The sequence below is a fragment of the Pelobates fuscus genome, chromosome 7, assembly GCF_036172605.1.
Source record: "Pelobates fuscus isolate aPelFus1 chromosome 7, aPelFus1.pri, whole genome shotgun sequence".
Taxonomy (NCBI): Eukaryota; Metazoa; Chordata; class Amphibia; order Anura; family Pelobatidae; genus Pelobates; species Pelobates fuscus.
The window spans coordinates 33002120-33017889 of record NC_086323.1 but is presented as its reverse complement, the minus strand read 5'-3'; the positions used below and the strand labels follow the sequence as shown (position 1 = coordinate 33017889).

General features: G+C 42.8%; 1 protein-coding gene across 1 annotated transcript in view; it reads left to right on the top strand.

Moving 5' to 3' along the window:
• Positions 1–10482: 10482 nt before the first annotated feature.
• RPE65 (retinoid isomerohydrolase RPE65) overlaps positions 10483–15770 on the top strand; it is a 28822-nt gene continuing 23534 nt past the window's right edge. Inside the window, exons 1-2 of the mRNA XM_063427908.1 lie at positions 10483–10557; positions 14532–14614. Of these exons, the coding sequence (XP_063283978.1) occupies positions 10547–10557; positions 14532–14614 (94 nt within the window). The 5' untranslated portion in view covers positions 10483–10546. The remainder of the gene's footprint in view (positions 10558–14531; positions 14615–15770) is intronic.

The following is a 15770-nucleotide window of genomic DNA, read 5'->3' as shown; positions in this document are numbered from 1 at the left end:
GATTGAGAGCAGAAGCAGTCAGCGGCCCTGCTGAACAGCCATGCTCTAGCTGGGGAGATCAGAAAACATAATTCCTCACATATTACTTGGATAAATTGTCCCTGTAACCTATGGCAGTGTAAGAGACTCCTCCTTGTTGTCATTCGTCTACTGGTGAACTAACATGTCTTCCTGTCTGGGCCTCGGATTAGCTCAGTCCTGTAATTCCCATCATACGTTCAGTAACATGCCTCTAATCTAGGAGCCGGCCAATGTTTATGAAACAAGCACTGCCCTAAAGGCAATTGTAATGATTCCATCTCATTAGTGTTCTAGGGTAAAAGTCTTAGCTTCAAACACGTAACTACATAACCAAATGATAAAACCTTTTAATCCAATTACACAATTCTTTCCACGTTGACCTTAATATTCACGAACAATCCATGCATTCCAAGATCACTGTGTGAATGATTAATTGTGGGTTTATTGTCCATTTTTTTTAAAGCACTGAAAATATCACACAAAGACCGGCTGGGGAGATCAGAAAACATATTTCCTCACAAATTACATGGGTAAATTGCCTCTGCAACCTATGGCAGTGTAAGAGACTCCCCCCTTCTCGGTGAGACCTGGCAGTGATCCTTCACCTCCTACTAGGCCTCCTCCATCCTCTCCCATGAGGTGCTCTGTGTGAAGGAAGAGGTGGAGTCCAGGGGATGGAAAGTGACATCACTTCCTGCCCTCTACTCTCCTCCTTTACTGCTGAGTGTTCCTGGAATGTGAGCCATGGCTGAAACAGTACAGGTATGCTCCATGTAGATATCTTCTACCGCCCCAATACCTGCCTGTACCCACCTCACCCACTTCCTCTATGAAGCCACTATGTCCTACCTGCACCCACTACTGCCCCCTCTCTCTCTCTGCACCCACCACAACAGCTTCCATGCACCCACCTCAACCCCCATCCCTCCCTGTACCCACCTCACCCACTTCCTCTATGAAGCCACTATGTCCTACCTGCACCCACTACTGCCCCCTCTCTCTTTGCACCCACCACAACAGCTTCCATGCACCCACCTCAACCCCCATCCCTCCCTGTTCCCACCTCACCCACTTCCTCTATGAAGCCACTATGTCCTACCTGCACCAACTACTGCCCCCTCTCTCTCTGCACCCACCACAACAGCTTCCATGCACCCACCTCAACCCCCATCCCTCCCTCTACCCACCTCACCCACTTCCTCTATGAAGCCACTATGTCCTACCTGCACCCACTACTGCCCCCTCTCTCTCTGCACCCACCACAACAGCTTCCATGCACCCACCTCACCCACTTCCTCTATGAAGCCACTATGTCCTACCTGCACCAACTACTGCCCCCTCTCTCTCTGCACCCACCACAACAGCTTCCATGCACCCACCTCACCCACTTCCTCTATGAAGCCACTATGTCCTACCTGCACCCACTACTGCCCCCTCTCTCTCTGCACCCACCACAACAGCTTCCATGCACCCACCTCAACCCCCATCCCTCCCTGTACCCACCTCACCCACTTCCTCTATGAAGCCACTATGTCTTACCTGCCCCCACTACTGCCCCCTCTCTCTGCACCCACCCCAGCCTCTATCCCTGTCTGCACCCACCTCAACCCCTACCCCTCCCTGTACCCACCTCACCCACTACAGCTGCTAATTCTAATGGAACCACACCAGTCCACATGACTTTCTGCACATACCACAGGCACAATCCCTGCCTATACCCACCTCACCCACTACAGCATCCCTCTATGAAGCCACTGTGCCCTACCTGCACCCACCTCAATCTCTATCCTTGTCTGCACCCACTATGGTCCCTATGCACCCACTACAGACGCTATCCCCATCTTTACCCACCTCAACCCCCATTCCTCCCTGAACCCACCTCAGCCACTAAGCCCTCCCTGCACCCACTACAGCCCCTATATACCCTCCTGCACACATCACATCCACTAAGCCCCCCTTCACCCACCCCTGCCTCTATACCTTTCTGTAACCTCCATAGCACCTAAGCCACCTTTGCCACCTCCACAGCCCCTATGCATTCCTGCCCACCACAGCTTACACTGCTCTCTGCACCCTCATTGGCCACTGTGCCAAGCTGTCGGGCTTCTACTAGCTCTAGATGCCGGAAAAAAACTTTGATAGGCTGAACTGTGATTATACAAGAGAAGTACTAAATTCACAGTTCAGTGAGTCAGTAAAGAAACATGTATTGCGGTTTTTGCAATTAAAGCGCCAATAACGATATTAATCTTAGCTTGAATAGTCGCAAACAGAGGCCTGAGAAAAAAGGTTTTTTAAACACAGCGATCTAGCAAAGTGCCCTGTAAATAAAATTAAATAATAATTGTCAGGAATTAAATTAGAATTTCACTTTGAAGTCCAAAGTAGCCCAAATGGAAGCATAGCGGTCCTGGAGAATTTTTCAAGTTTGGCTATTTTGGCAATAAAGGGACATCATAGTCAGCAAAACAACTTTAGCTTAATGAAACAGTTTTTGTGTATAGCTCGTGCCCCTGAAGTTTCACTGCTCAATTCACTGTTATTTAAGAGTTTAAGAGCCACTCCAGGCAACAAAACAATTTAATCTAAATGAAGTTGTTATGGTGCCCCAAGGCAATCTTACCTCAAGGGGTTAAACCGTTCTCTGTGCAGTGGAGGGTACTACTAAGGTCTGAGTGTGCGGACATTAGGGATAGATTGGGGATTACTTGAATTGTTTAAGCCCAAAGCTGCCTCAAGCGGTGATGCCATACCCCCCCTGGCAGCATCCGGCTTCTGAAATTGGCTGAAAGCAGTTGGCTGAAAAACTGACTTGGAAAAGGTAGTCTCCTTCTTTGTAAAATCTCCTGCTCTGTAAAATCTCCTGCTCTGTAGATTTAGTTACACACAGGAGGCTCCTGCACGATCTAGCAAGCTATTAACAGAGCAGGAGATAAGGAATTATAAATTAATCAGAATTTGAAATAAAGGAAGTGTAAACATTAGACGACTCTTTACAGGAAGTGTTTAGGAAGGCTGTGTAAGTCACATGCAGGGAGCTGTAACTAGGGCTGCATAAACAAAGTGATTTAACTCCTAAATAGCAGAATTGAGCGGTGAGACTGCAGGGGGCATGATCTATACACCAAAACCGCTTCATTAAGCTACATTTTTTGGATGAAATTAATTTTGAATTCACGAGAATACTCGCTTAAGTGAATAACCTGTAATGTTAAAAGGAAGTAAGGAAGTGCCTGTACTAACTGCTTAAAGTAACTGGGATATCTTTTCTGTAACATCCATTGGAGTAAAGGAATCTCCAGGTGGTGAGAATTGGGAGGGGAGGGGGTGTATTACATACAAAAATTAACTAGGCAGATAAACAAATACCTCCAACAGTGAAAAGAGAGATTTACATATTAAACATAAAGAAAAGATAAGCAGGTTTATTCATGGGAGAGAATAAGGAGGTTTATTCACGTCAAGTGAGAATTGTTGGGGATTGATAGTAAATTTCAAATTCAAGGCCAAAGTAGCCGATATGAATGCATTAGAGATCTGGGGACCCTATCAAGACCATCCTGTTGAATATTTTAAGCTGACATCAAAGTATCAGTCTATGACTGCTCCAAGCAGTTTGTCATAAATATGGTAAATGGTAGTGATGTCACGAACATAACATTTTCGGTTCGTGAACGGCGAACGCGAACTTCCGCAAATGTTCGCGAACGGGCGAACCGCCATAGACTTCAATGGGCAGGCGATTTTTAAAACCTCTTTCTGGCCACAATAGTGATGGAAAAGTTGTTTCAAGGGGACTAACACCTGGACTGTGGCATGCCGGAGGGGGATCCATGGCAAAACTCCCATGGAAAATTACATAGTTGATGCAGAGTCTGGTTTTAATCCATAAAGGGCATAAATCACCTAACATTCCTAAATTGTTTGGAATAACGTGCTTTAAAACATCAGGTATGATGTTGTATCGATCAGGTAGTGTAAGGGTTACGCCTGCTTCACAGTGACAGACCAAACTCCCCGTTTAACGCACCGCAAACAGTCCATTTGCACAACCGCAAACTCCCCATTTGCACATGTTTTAGTGCAAACTAGTCTAACTACTAATATAGTTGAAACATGCTACTTTTATTCATGCCAGACAACCATGCAGGCCAGACTAACAAACATGCCAGGGCCAATCATAGTTAACCACCTCAGATAGTAACATGGCTCCCTCTATATACAGAGTAAACATGGCTCCCTCTATATACAGAGTAAACATGGCTCCCTCTATATACAGAGTAAACATGGCTCCCTCTATATACAGAGTAAACATGGCTCCCTCTATATACAGAGTAAACATGGCTCCCTCTATATACAGAGTAAACATGGCTCCCTCTATATACAGAGTAAACATGGTTCCCTCTATATACAGAGTAAACATGGTTCCCTCTATATACAGAGTAAACATGGCTCCCTCTATATACAGAGTAACATGGCTCCCTCTATATACAGAGTAACATGGCTCCCCTCTATATACAGAGTAACATGGCTCCCCTCTATATACAGAGTAACATGGCTCCCCTCTATATACAGTGTAAACATGGCTCCTCTCTATATACAGAGTAACATGGCTCCTCTCTATATACAGAGTAACATGGCTCCCTCTATATACAGAGTAACATGGCTCCCTCTATATACAGAGTAACATGGCTCCCTCTATATACAGAGTAACATGGCTCCCTCTATATACAGAGTAACATGGCTCCCCTCTATATACAGAGTAAACATGGCTCCTCTCTATATATAGTGTAACATGGCTCCCCTCTATATACAGAGTAACATGGCTCCCCTCTATATACAGTGTAAACATGGCTCCTCTCTATATACAGAGTAACATGACTCCCTCTACATATAGAGTAACATGGCTCCCTCTATATACAGTTTAAACATGGCTCCTCTCTATATACAGAGTAACATGGCTTCCCTCTATATACCATGTAAACATGGCTCCCTCTATATACAGAATAACATGGCTCCCTCTATAAACAGAGTAACATGGCTCCCTCTATATACAGAGTAACATGGCTCCCTCTATATACAGAGTAACATGGCTCCCTCTATATACCGTGTAAACATGGCTCCCTCTATATACCGTGTAAACATGGCTCCCTCTATATACCGTGTAAACATGGCTCCCTCTATATACAGTGTAACATGGCTCCCCTCTATATACCGTGTAAACATGGCTCCTCCTATATACAGTGTAAACATGGCTCCTCTCTATATACAGAGTAACATGGCTTCCCTCTATATACCGTGTAAACATGGCTCCCTCTATATACAGAATAACATGGCTCCCTCTATATACAGAGTAACATGGCTCCCCTCTATATACAGTGTAAACATGGCTCCTCTCTATATACAGAGTAACATGGATTCCCTCTATATACCGTGTAAACATGGCTCCCTCTATATACAGAATAACATGACTCCCTCTATATACAGAGTAACATGGCTCCCCTCTATATACAGTGTAAACATGGCTCCTCTCTATATACAGAGTAACATGGCTCCCTCTATATACAGTGTAAACATGGCTCCTCTCTATATACAGAGTAACATGGCTCCACCCCAATATACGGGGGCGTACCTGGAGCATTTGGCACCCGGGGCGGATCCTTTATTTGGCAACCCCCTCCCCAACTTTGAAATGTAAAAAACAACTGCAATTTTTTTGAAAAGTATGTGTATGCAGTGTGTGTATAGTGTATGAAGTGTATGCAGTGTGTGTATAGTGTGTATGCAGTGTGTGTGTAGTGCCTGTAGTGTGTGTATATTGTGTGCAGTGTGTGTAGTGTGTACAGTGTGTGTATAGTGTGTGCATTGTGTATAGTGTGTATGCAGTGTGTGTGCAGTGTGTATGCAGTGTGTAGAGTGTGTATAGAGTGTGCAGTGTGTGCACAGTGTATGTAGTGTGTGTATAGTGTGTGCATAGTGTATGCAGTGTGTATAGTGAGTGTGTGTAGTGCATGTAGTGTGTGTATGGTGTGTGCAGTGTGTGTATATTGGGTGCAGTGTGTATGCAGTGTGCATAGTGTATGCAGTGTGTGCATAGTGTATGCAGTGTGTGCATAGTGTGTACAGTGTGTGTATAGTGTGTGCATGGTGTGTGTGCAGTGTTTGCAGTGTGTGTAGAGTGTCTGCAGTGTCTGTAGAGTGTATGCACTGTCTGTAGAGTGTGTATGCAGTGTGTGTAGAGTGTATGCAGTGTGTGTAGAGTGTATGCAGTGTGTGTAGAGTGTATGCAGTGTGTGTAGAGTGTATGCAGTGTGTGTAGAGTGTATGCAGTGTGTGTAGTGTGTATGCAGTGTGTAGTGTGTATGCAGTGTGTGTAGAGTGTATGCAGTGTATGTAGAGTGTGTGTAGAGTGTATGCAGTGTGCATCTGCATACACTCTACACACACTCTACACAGTGTGTATGTTGTGTGGAATAAGTGCTGCCACTTACCTGTCCCTCCCGTCCTCCTCGACTGATGGTCTGGTGGCACAGCATCACTGGGCAGTTTAGAGGGGCCCAGTATTCTCCATGCTCGTTAATAAGACTATCTACCCTAGTTTCCCATCCAGCAGCAGCAGGGTCCTCTGTTCTCGCGATCCGCGAGAGCGTTGCTATGGCAACCCACGGCAACGCTCTCGCGGATCGCGAGAACAGAGGACCCTGCTGCTGCTGGATGGGAAACTCGGGTAGATAGTCTTATTAGCGGCCGGTCCCTTTACACAAGACACAGGGCGGCATTTCACCGCCCCTGCGAAAGTTCGCCCCGGGCACCCCCCTAGTGATTGGTACCCGGGGTGGACTGCCCCCGCTGCCCCCCCCTTAGTACGCCACTGCCTCTATGTACAGAGTAACATGGCTCACTCTATATACAGAGTAACATGGCTTCCCTCTATATACCGTGTAAACATGGCTCCCTCTATATACAAAATAACATGGCTCCCTCTATATACAGTGTAACATGGCTCCCCTCTATATACAGTGTAACATGGCTCCCCTCTATATACAGTGTAACATGGCTCCCCTCTATATACAGTGTAACATGGCTCCCCTCTATATACAGTGTAACATGGCTCCCTCTATATACAGAGTAACATGGCTCCATCTATATACAGAGTAACATGGCTCCATCTATATACAGAGTAACATGGCTCCCCTCTATATACAGTGTAACATGGCTCCCTCTATATACAGAGTAACATGGCTCCCTCTATATACAGAGTAACATGGCTCCCTCTATATACAGAGTAACATGGCTCCCCTCTATATACAGTGTAAACATGGCTCCCCTCTATATACAGTGTAAACATGGCTCCCCTCTATATACAGTGTAAACATGGCTCCCCTCTATATACAGTGTAAACATGGCTCCTCTCTATATACAGAGTAACATGGCTCCTCTCTATATACAGAGTAACATGGCTCCCTCTATATACAGAGTAACATGGCTCCCATCTATATACAGAGTAACATGGCTCCCCTCTATATACAGAGTAACATGGCTCCCCTCTATATACAGAGTAACATGGCTCCCCTCTATATACAGAGTAACATGGCTCCCCTCTATATACAGAGTAACATGGCTCCCTCTATATACAGTGTAAACATGGCTCCCTCTATATACAGAGTAACATGGCTCCTGAGCTGCGGGTGGGGGCCCTATAAAAGAATAATGGGGGGTGGGACCTACTGTCCTCCCCCCCGCCCCCACCCCTGAGCGGCGGGTGGGGGTCCTAAGTTACAATAAGAGGGGGGGACCTACTGTCCTCCCCCCGGCCCCCACCCCTGAGCGGCGGGTTGGGGCCCTAAATGAAAATCCCCCCCTCCCCCATCAAAGGTGACTAGGAGTCCCCAAGCCCATAGTCACACACCCAAATAAAAAAGCCCCTACCTACCCCCTTCACCCTAAAAAATAGTGAGGGGGGAATAAAATTACTACCATGTAAAGTAAAATTCAACTTACTATTCAACGTCTTCTTTTTTCTAAAATCTTCATTTTTCAGTCCCAAAAAAGGCCAAATAAAAAGCCATCATACCCGTCGAACTTAAAAATAAAATAAAAAACCAGAGCGCAAAAAAAATGAATCCATCTTCACCCATGGAGGACTCTGCGCAGACTAGGGTATTAACATATACCCTATTGTTACAATTGTTACTTGAAAAGCATGAGGAATGCCGTTGGGGTACCACATGCTCATTTGTTATACCTCCATGCACTACAAAAATAAAGAATTTAAAAAGAAAAATACAAAAATAAAAATAAAAAAATAAATAAATAAAAAAAATGTATGCAGCTTCCAAATGAATCTAAAATGGATGCTGTCCAGGAGGTGGGAGGGTCTGCTAGAGAGGGTGTGCTGCTGATTGACTGGAATGTGTCTGCTGACTGTGGGGTACAGGGTCAAAGTTTACTCAATGATGACTAATAGGGGGCGGATCGAACCGCGCATGTGTTCGCCTGCCGTGGCGAACGCGAACACGCTATGTTCGCTGGGAACTATTCGCCAGCGAACCGTTCGGTACATCACTAGTAAATGGCATCCACAGCACTACAACTACTGCAATGAGCTGTAATATTATGGTTCTTAGAACACTCCTTTAGATAACTTATAAAATATCTCCGGTTTTACATATCAAGCTTTGTAAACATTACATAGTTACATAGCTGAAAAGAGACTTGCGTCCATCAAGTTCAGCCTTCCTCACATATGTTTTTTGCTGTTGATCCAAAAGAAGGCAAAAAAAACCCAGTTTGAAGCACTTCCAATTTTGCAACAAGCTAGGAAAAAAATTCTTCTTGACCCCAGAATGGCAGTCAGATTTATCCTTGGATCAAGCAGTTATTACCCTACATTGAAAGATTATGTCCTTGAATATTCTGTTTTTGCAAGTATGCATCTGTATGGACTCTGATAAAACCACTTCTTCAGGCAGAGAATTCCACATCCTGATTGTTCTTACAGTAAAAAAACCTTTCCTTTGCCTTAGACGAAATCTTCTTTCTTCTAGTCTAAATGCATGACCTCGTGTCTTATGTAAAGTCCGGTTTGTGAATAGATTTCCACACAATGGTTTGTATTGGCCTCGAATATATTTGTATAATGTTATCATATCCCCTCTCAGGCGACGTTTTTCTAAACTAAATAGGTTTAAATTTGTTAACCTTTCTTCATAGCTGATATGTTCCATTCCTTTTATTAATTTTGTAGCCCGCCTCTGCACTTTTTCTAGTGCCATAATATCCTTCTTTAGAACAGGTGCCCAAAATTGCACAGCATATTCAATGTGTGGTCTTACCAGTGATTTATAAAGAGGCAAAATGATATTCTTGTCCCGAGAATGAATGCCCTTTTTCATGCATGACAGTACCCTACTGGCCTTGGCCACTGCTGATTGACATTGCTGCATAGTTTGTTGTCTATAACAATTCCAAGGTCCTTTTCGTGTGTTGTTATCCCTAATTCGCTTCCATTAAGGGTATACGTTGCTTGTGTATTCTTTACGCCGAAGTGCATAACTTTGCATTTTTCAACATTACATTTAGCATTTTTCAACATTGCTCTCAAAATGTTGTTAATATACAATCTACCTACCTGATATTAAATATATTTAAAACTAAATAAAATATTATGAATACCCAGGTCCTGGTCAAAAATTGCTTCCTAATCTTGTTAGGTTTTGTCCAATTCATATTTTCAGCGGGGCTGTTTAATTCGAACCCGAGTGTAGTCACGACACAAGAGAACAGGACATGAATTGGCTGAATGTCTTTGTTTCCATAACAACAAAAGAGTGTTTTTTCTAAAGTTTCTATGTTTTTTATGCCTAAAACTGTTGAGCAAACAAACTTAAAGACCTGCTTTATTTATTTTGATATAAGTTTAGAAACGTCTGCCTGTCTATCAGTCTGTCTCTCTGATGCTTTGTCAATATGTCTGACAACTGTCGGTCTGTCTGTCCATCCCTCCCTCCGTCCTTCCATTAAACAATCCATTTTATCCCTCCCTTCCTCTCCCTCCATCCTCTGACTGTTTACGATGGTAGAAGTGGGGAAATGTACACAAGAATGACCCATGCTATTATAGTGGGGGTACCTAGGGTCATCATTGTAAAAATTGTTGAAGTGTTTAACCTACAGTGAGCAATTAGCATGTAAAAGCTCTTGTCACACTGTGTGACTGAATTCTTTCCCTTGCTTCTTTCTTTTTAATCCAACGCTGGTTTGAAAGGATTTAGAGCTAAGGAAATCTCTCAAAGAACTTCGTTGTGCGTGATGCAAGGGCAGTAAAAACTTAGAGAAAAAAATGGTTTCAGGAGAATTTCACTTCTGAAAGAAACGTCTGTTTCTGAGCTGTGCGCCGATTGGCTCGTAAAGCTTGTTAAGATGATTATTCTCTTGAAAGAAATCAAAGTCCCTTATAAATAACACACTGGTCCTATACTTTACAGCCTATTCCCAGAGCGATTCGTTCTTCACGGGAGACAGAATGTCAAATCAGTAAGTATGACGTTTTATGATATTAGTATTCTGCCCAGTATATTTGATTGATACATCAAAAACTTTATAGTTTTCATTTAAAATCATCATATTTTTTAACTGACTATTTTTTTTTTTTTTTTGCATGAACATGAAGACATACTATTATTAAATAAATAACATTAATTTTTGCATCCATCTGAAATCGTTTTTGGTTCTAGAATCACGCGTTACACATTGTTCTATGAAAAAGACACTTGTAACATTTGTATTGTTTTCCTTTATTTACCAATAGTAGATAAAACTTGTATACTGTGGATATGGAAAAAAAAATTTTTTTTTAAATTTCATAATGGTTTAATTTTTTTTTTAATGGATGAAAAAAAAGAGGAAATAACAGTAGTTTAATTGGGGTGGGGGGGGGGGTATACAAAAAAAGGAATTGTGGGGAAATTAAAGGGACACTATATACACACCTGAAACACTACAGCTTAAAGGGACACTCCAGACGGTCTGGAGTGTCCCTTTAAGCTGTAGTGTTTCAGGTGTGTATATAGTGTCCCTTTAATTTCCCCACAATTCCATTTATTTTTTTTATATGCACTAAAGTTTGCTCTCTTCATTTTGGAAATAGTTCAGAATTAAATAGATATTGACACTTTTATAAATTATACTGGTTGCACCCCCCTGGCTTTTCTAGTAGACAATATGTCCTGTTACTTCCTGGTTTGCTTGGCTTATTTGCACTGGATTCAAGGCAGGCTTTTTAATGTGAAAGCACCTCTTGTGGTAGTCACAACGTAGGCCACTAGAGGTGATTTCTATGTTAGTGCTGCACTGTATGCAACACTTACGTTTAGTATCTCCACACTCTGTTCGGCATTAGAGAAAAGGTGAATAAAAACACTTTTTATCTCAATAGAGAGAGAGCTGTGGACCTAAATAGCTAGCTTGCAAACAAAGAGGAAATCTCCAGGCACTTAAGGTGTTCACGCCGCATGCAGATTTAATGGAACAAAAAAGAGCAACGTTTCGACCTGCTAAGAGGTCATGCTTGATTGGGGGTATTATTTCACTTTCAGTAATACAGCGGACTTGAGACTAACATCAAACCGGTGCCATAATTAGACCCACCCGGGAGTTTTTGGGACCCCACCTAGGGCAACATTTCCTCTCCAACAATACCTCCTGGAGCTTAAATTAAATGTTTAAATTCTACCATTAAAATATCTTAAACACAGCTTAACCTTTTGAGATCATTGTTAACACTACATCTAGTTTTTTTTGTAATATTTAGTTATTAGCTATTGTAACATTTTAAGATGAAAATAATATAAATCAACCTGCTGAGTGCAGATGTGGGAAGACGATTGACTGTAGGGTACTAGATCTATCAAGCTTTGCTAAGCACATATAACTTTTCATTCTGATGGAAAACAAATGAAAAGTGTTGCCCCGTTGTATCCCGTATAAGTAAAAAACGGTTAATTGCGTGAGTGATTCATTTATTTTCATAAGCAGAAACATTTTTGTAGAAGACATTAAGACACTATTAAGAAATACCTCATTTATAATGGTTACATTTAGGGTTGTGAGAGGATAGGAGAAAGGCTATGGTCGAGATTAGGATTTAGGATTAGAAGGTGTTTGGATTTTGGGATTAGGATAAAGTGGATTTGGATTTGGAGTTAAAGGGGACCTGTGACTACCCAGGATATTACATATGATACATACTTATCAGCTATGTTTTACAAATATGTGTTTGTTAGGCCTGAAAAATAATAGTGAAACTCCACACCACTGTATTGACCTCTCTCCAGGAACTTCATGGTTCCATTTGCACACGTTCTGTCCTTTCCACCTGGTCCTCAGCATAGAGAAAATGTACTGAAAAGAAGGAGAAATGATACAATATTATATTTGCTTGCGCTGGCTTTGCCTTCTCTGGACTGATTTATGCTAAATCTTTAATACATATTTAAAGACTATAGAGCAGTGGTTCCCAACCCAGTCCTCAATCACCCACTACCAGTCCAGGATTTAGTGATTACCAACTTATCTAAGGTGCTTTTAGAAAGAAAGAAAGAAAGAAAGAAAGAGAATGGGGGGGAAAAAAACAAACCTTTAGACACAACAGGGTCATCCCTAAATTCTGGACTGTTAGGGGGTAATTGCGGACTGGGTTGGGAACCCCTGCTATAGAGCATCACATGAAAAGGGTTTAATACAGATGATTTATAATGTTGGTTCCCTTGTAAGTGATTGGTAGCTTCAAGATGCTGTTTCTGCTGTGGGCCCTAGTTATTTTATTAGCAATCCTCTAGTGACAGGGCCACTTTGTACCACGTTTTTGCCATGAAAGGCAAAGCACTATGTGCTCCAGAAACACTACAGCTTTAACTTCTCCTGAAGTCACCTGTAGTTGCTGTCACTCAAATAGCCACTAGGTGGACTTCCTGGTTTCGGGTCCTTGAATACCTTTTCCAGGACAGTTTTGTGAATGGTAAGTCACTGGTTGGCTGATAACGTCAGCTGACTGCTCTCAGCCAATCAGAATCACCCCTGCCCGGCGGCACTCAGTGCTTCATGAAAGTAAAATTTCTGAAGCCGGATGCCATGGGAGGGAGGGGAGGAGGGAGAGGACATCGCAACTGGAGGCAGCTCTGGGGTTTAACCTTTAAACGATTTAACCAGTGAAGGTGAGTGTCTGGCACCATAATTTAATTTAGATGTGTTTATGGTGTCAAAAGTAGCCTAAACTGTCTCTTTAACCCCTTAAGGACCAAACTTCTGGAATAAAAGGGAATCCTGACATGTCACACATGTCATGTGTCCTTAAGGGGTTAAAGGAACACCCAAGCACCAAAACCACTTCAGTGCACTGTAGTGCATATGGTGCCAGGAGTGCCCCTCCCACAGTCAATTTGCAAAAAGCTTGAAAACCTTCCTGGGGTACACATGACACCTGTCACTTTCTCCATTAAGAGCCAGAAGCTCCCGTTGGGAGCTATTGCTAGCCCTACTCAGTTTAAGCTCATTGGCTGAAAGAGTAAGCTGGGCCTAGCTCAATGACCCTCCTGGAGCAGGTGACCAATGCCCAGTAGACCCAATTTAAATTGTCAAACCATTGGTTTAACTACTTATACTGGAGGGTGCCTGGGAACTCTTGGCTCCATAACCACTAAGGCTCTCTGTAGTGGTTATTGTGTTTAGAGTGTTACTTTAACCAAACCTTGCAAGTTTTAATTAGGATGAGGCTTATTAGCAGATTTCAAATCATGACCTCAGTTTTGCTCAGAACAGAAGACCAAACACTGTAAAATACATAAAAGTTGAGTGTGTGCCTGTACTGTCCAATTAAAGGGACACTATAGTCACCAGAACAACTACAGCTTATTGTATTTGTTCTGGTGAGTAGAATTATTCCCTTGAGAATTTTTGCAGTAAACACTGTTTTTTGTCAGAGAAAATGCAGTGTTTACATTACAGCCTAGTGATAACTCCACTGGCCACTGCTCAGATGGCTGCTAGAGGTGCTTCCTGGGGCAGTGCTGCCATTCAGTGTCTCCACCCTCTGCATGCAGAGACTGAACTTTCCTCATAGAAATGCATTGATTCAACTAATCTCTGTGAGGAGATGCTGATTGGCCAGGGCTGTGTTTGAATCATGCTGGCTCTGGCCCTGATCTGCCTCCTTGAAAGTCTCTGCCAATCCTATGTGAAAGCATTGTGATTGGCTCAGAGAATCACTTCTGATGATGTTAGCCAAGCAGGCAGATCAGGGGCAGAGCCAGCAGCTGCACACTGGACTAAAAGGAAGATTTTACTATATTTAGGAGGGACAGGAGGGGCTAGATGGTGGTTTTAACACTATAGGGTCAGGAATACATGTTTGTGTTCCTATAGTGATACTTTAATGTATAAATACATGTATCTTCTTAGTTTGTATGTGTTTATGGTTGAATTTCTTAAATATTATTGTTTTTTATTTTCAGAGTGGAGCATCCAGCGGGGGGTTATAAGAAATTGTTTGAAACCGTGGAGGAGCTGGCAACGCCGATGAGCGTCCACATTACTGGTTAGTTGACATTGCATTGTCTTGACCTTTTTTAACATAAAACCCAGATCCCTCTGTCTAGGCTCTAGACATCGTGCCATTATTGTGCCATTATTGTGCCGGATACATTGGATTTTTTTTTCAGGTTTGTTGGGGTCTTATGTTTACACAAACTATTTATCAGAAAATGCTTATTGCCGTTTAAATACACAAAAATGTTAGTTGTATTGCTGCTAAGCTTTGTTATAAGATCATGCTCAACAAGACATTCGGTTCCTAGAAAAGACGGAAACTAGAAAGGAAAACAGGAACAAACATTTGGTTCCTAAAACCGACACAGTTTTGAATAATAAAGAGGAACAGGGGTTCCTCTTTTATATGCCTCTTTTAAGGAACACTTTATGGTCAGGAATACAAACGTGTATTCCTGACCCTATAGCAGGCATAGGCAACCTTCGGCACTACAGATGTTATGGATTACACCTCCCATGATGCTTTGCCAGCATTATGGGTGTAAGAGCATTATGGGGGAGGTAGTCCACAACATCTGGAGTGCCAAAGGTTGCCTATACCCGCCCTATAGTGTTAAAAACACTATTTAGCTGCCCGGGCCCCCCTCTTGCTCCTTAAATATAGTAAACACTTACCTGAGTTCCAGCACTGCACAGATCAGCCGGCGCTGGCTCATGTCCTGTTCTGCTCCTTAGCTGACAGAATTGAAGATCTCCCATAGGAAAGCATTGGATTGGCTGAGATAGTCAATTCTGATGATCTTAGCCAAAGGGGCGGAGGCGGAGACCTGGACAATCAGCAACTCCTCATAAAGATGCATTGAATCAATGCATCCCTGTAAGTATAGTTCAGTGACACTGAATATCGGTGCTGTACACTGTGCTGCACTGCCCCAGGAAGCACCTCTAACTAGAGATGTCGCGAACATAACATTTTCCGTTCGTGTACGCGAATTTCCACAAATGTTCGTGAACCGGGCGAACCGCCATAGACTTCAATAGGCAGGCGAATTTTAAAACCCACAGAGTGATGGAAAAGTTTTTTCAAAGGGACTAACACCTGGACTGTGGCATGCCGGAGGGGGATCCATGGCAAAACTCCCATGGAAAATTACATAGTTGATGGTTTTAATCCATAAAGGGCATAAATCACCTAACATTCCTAA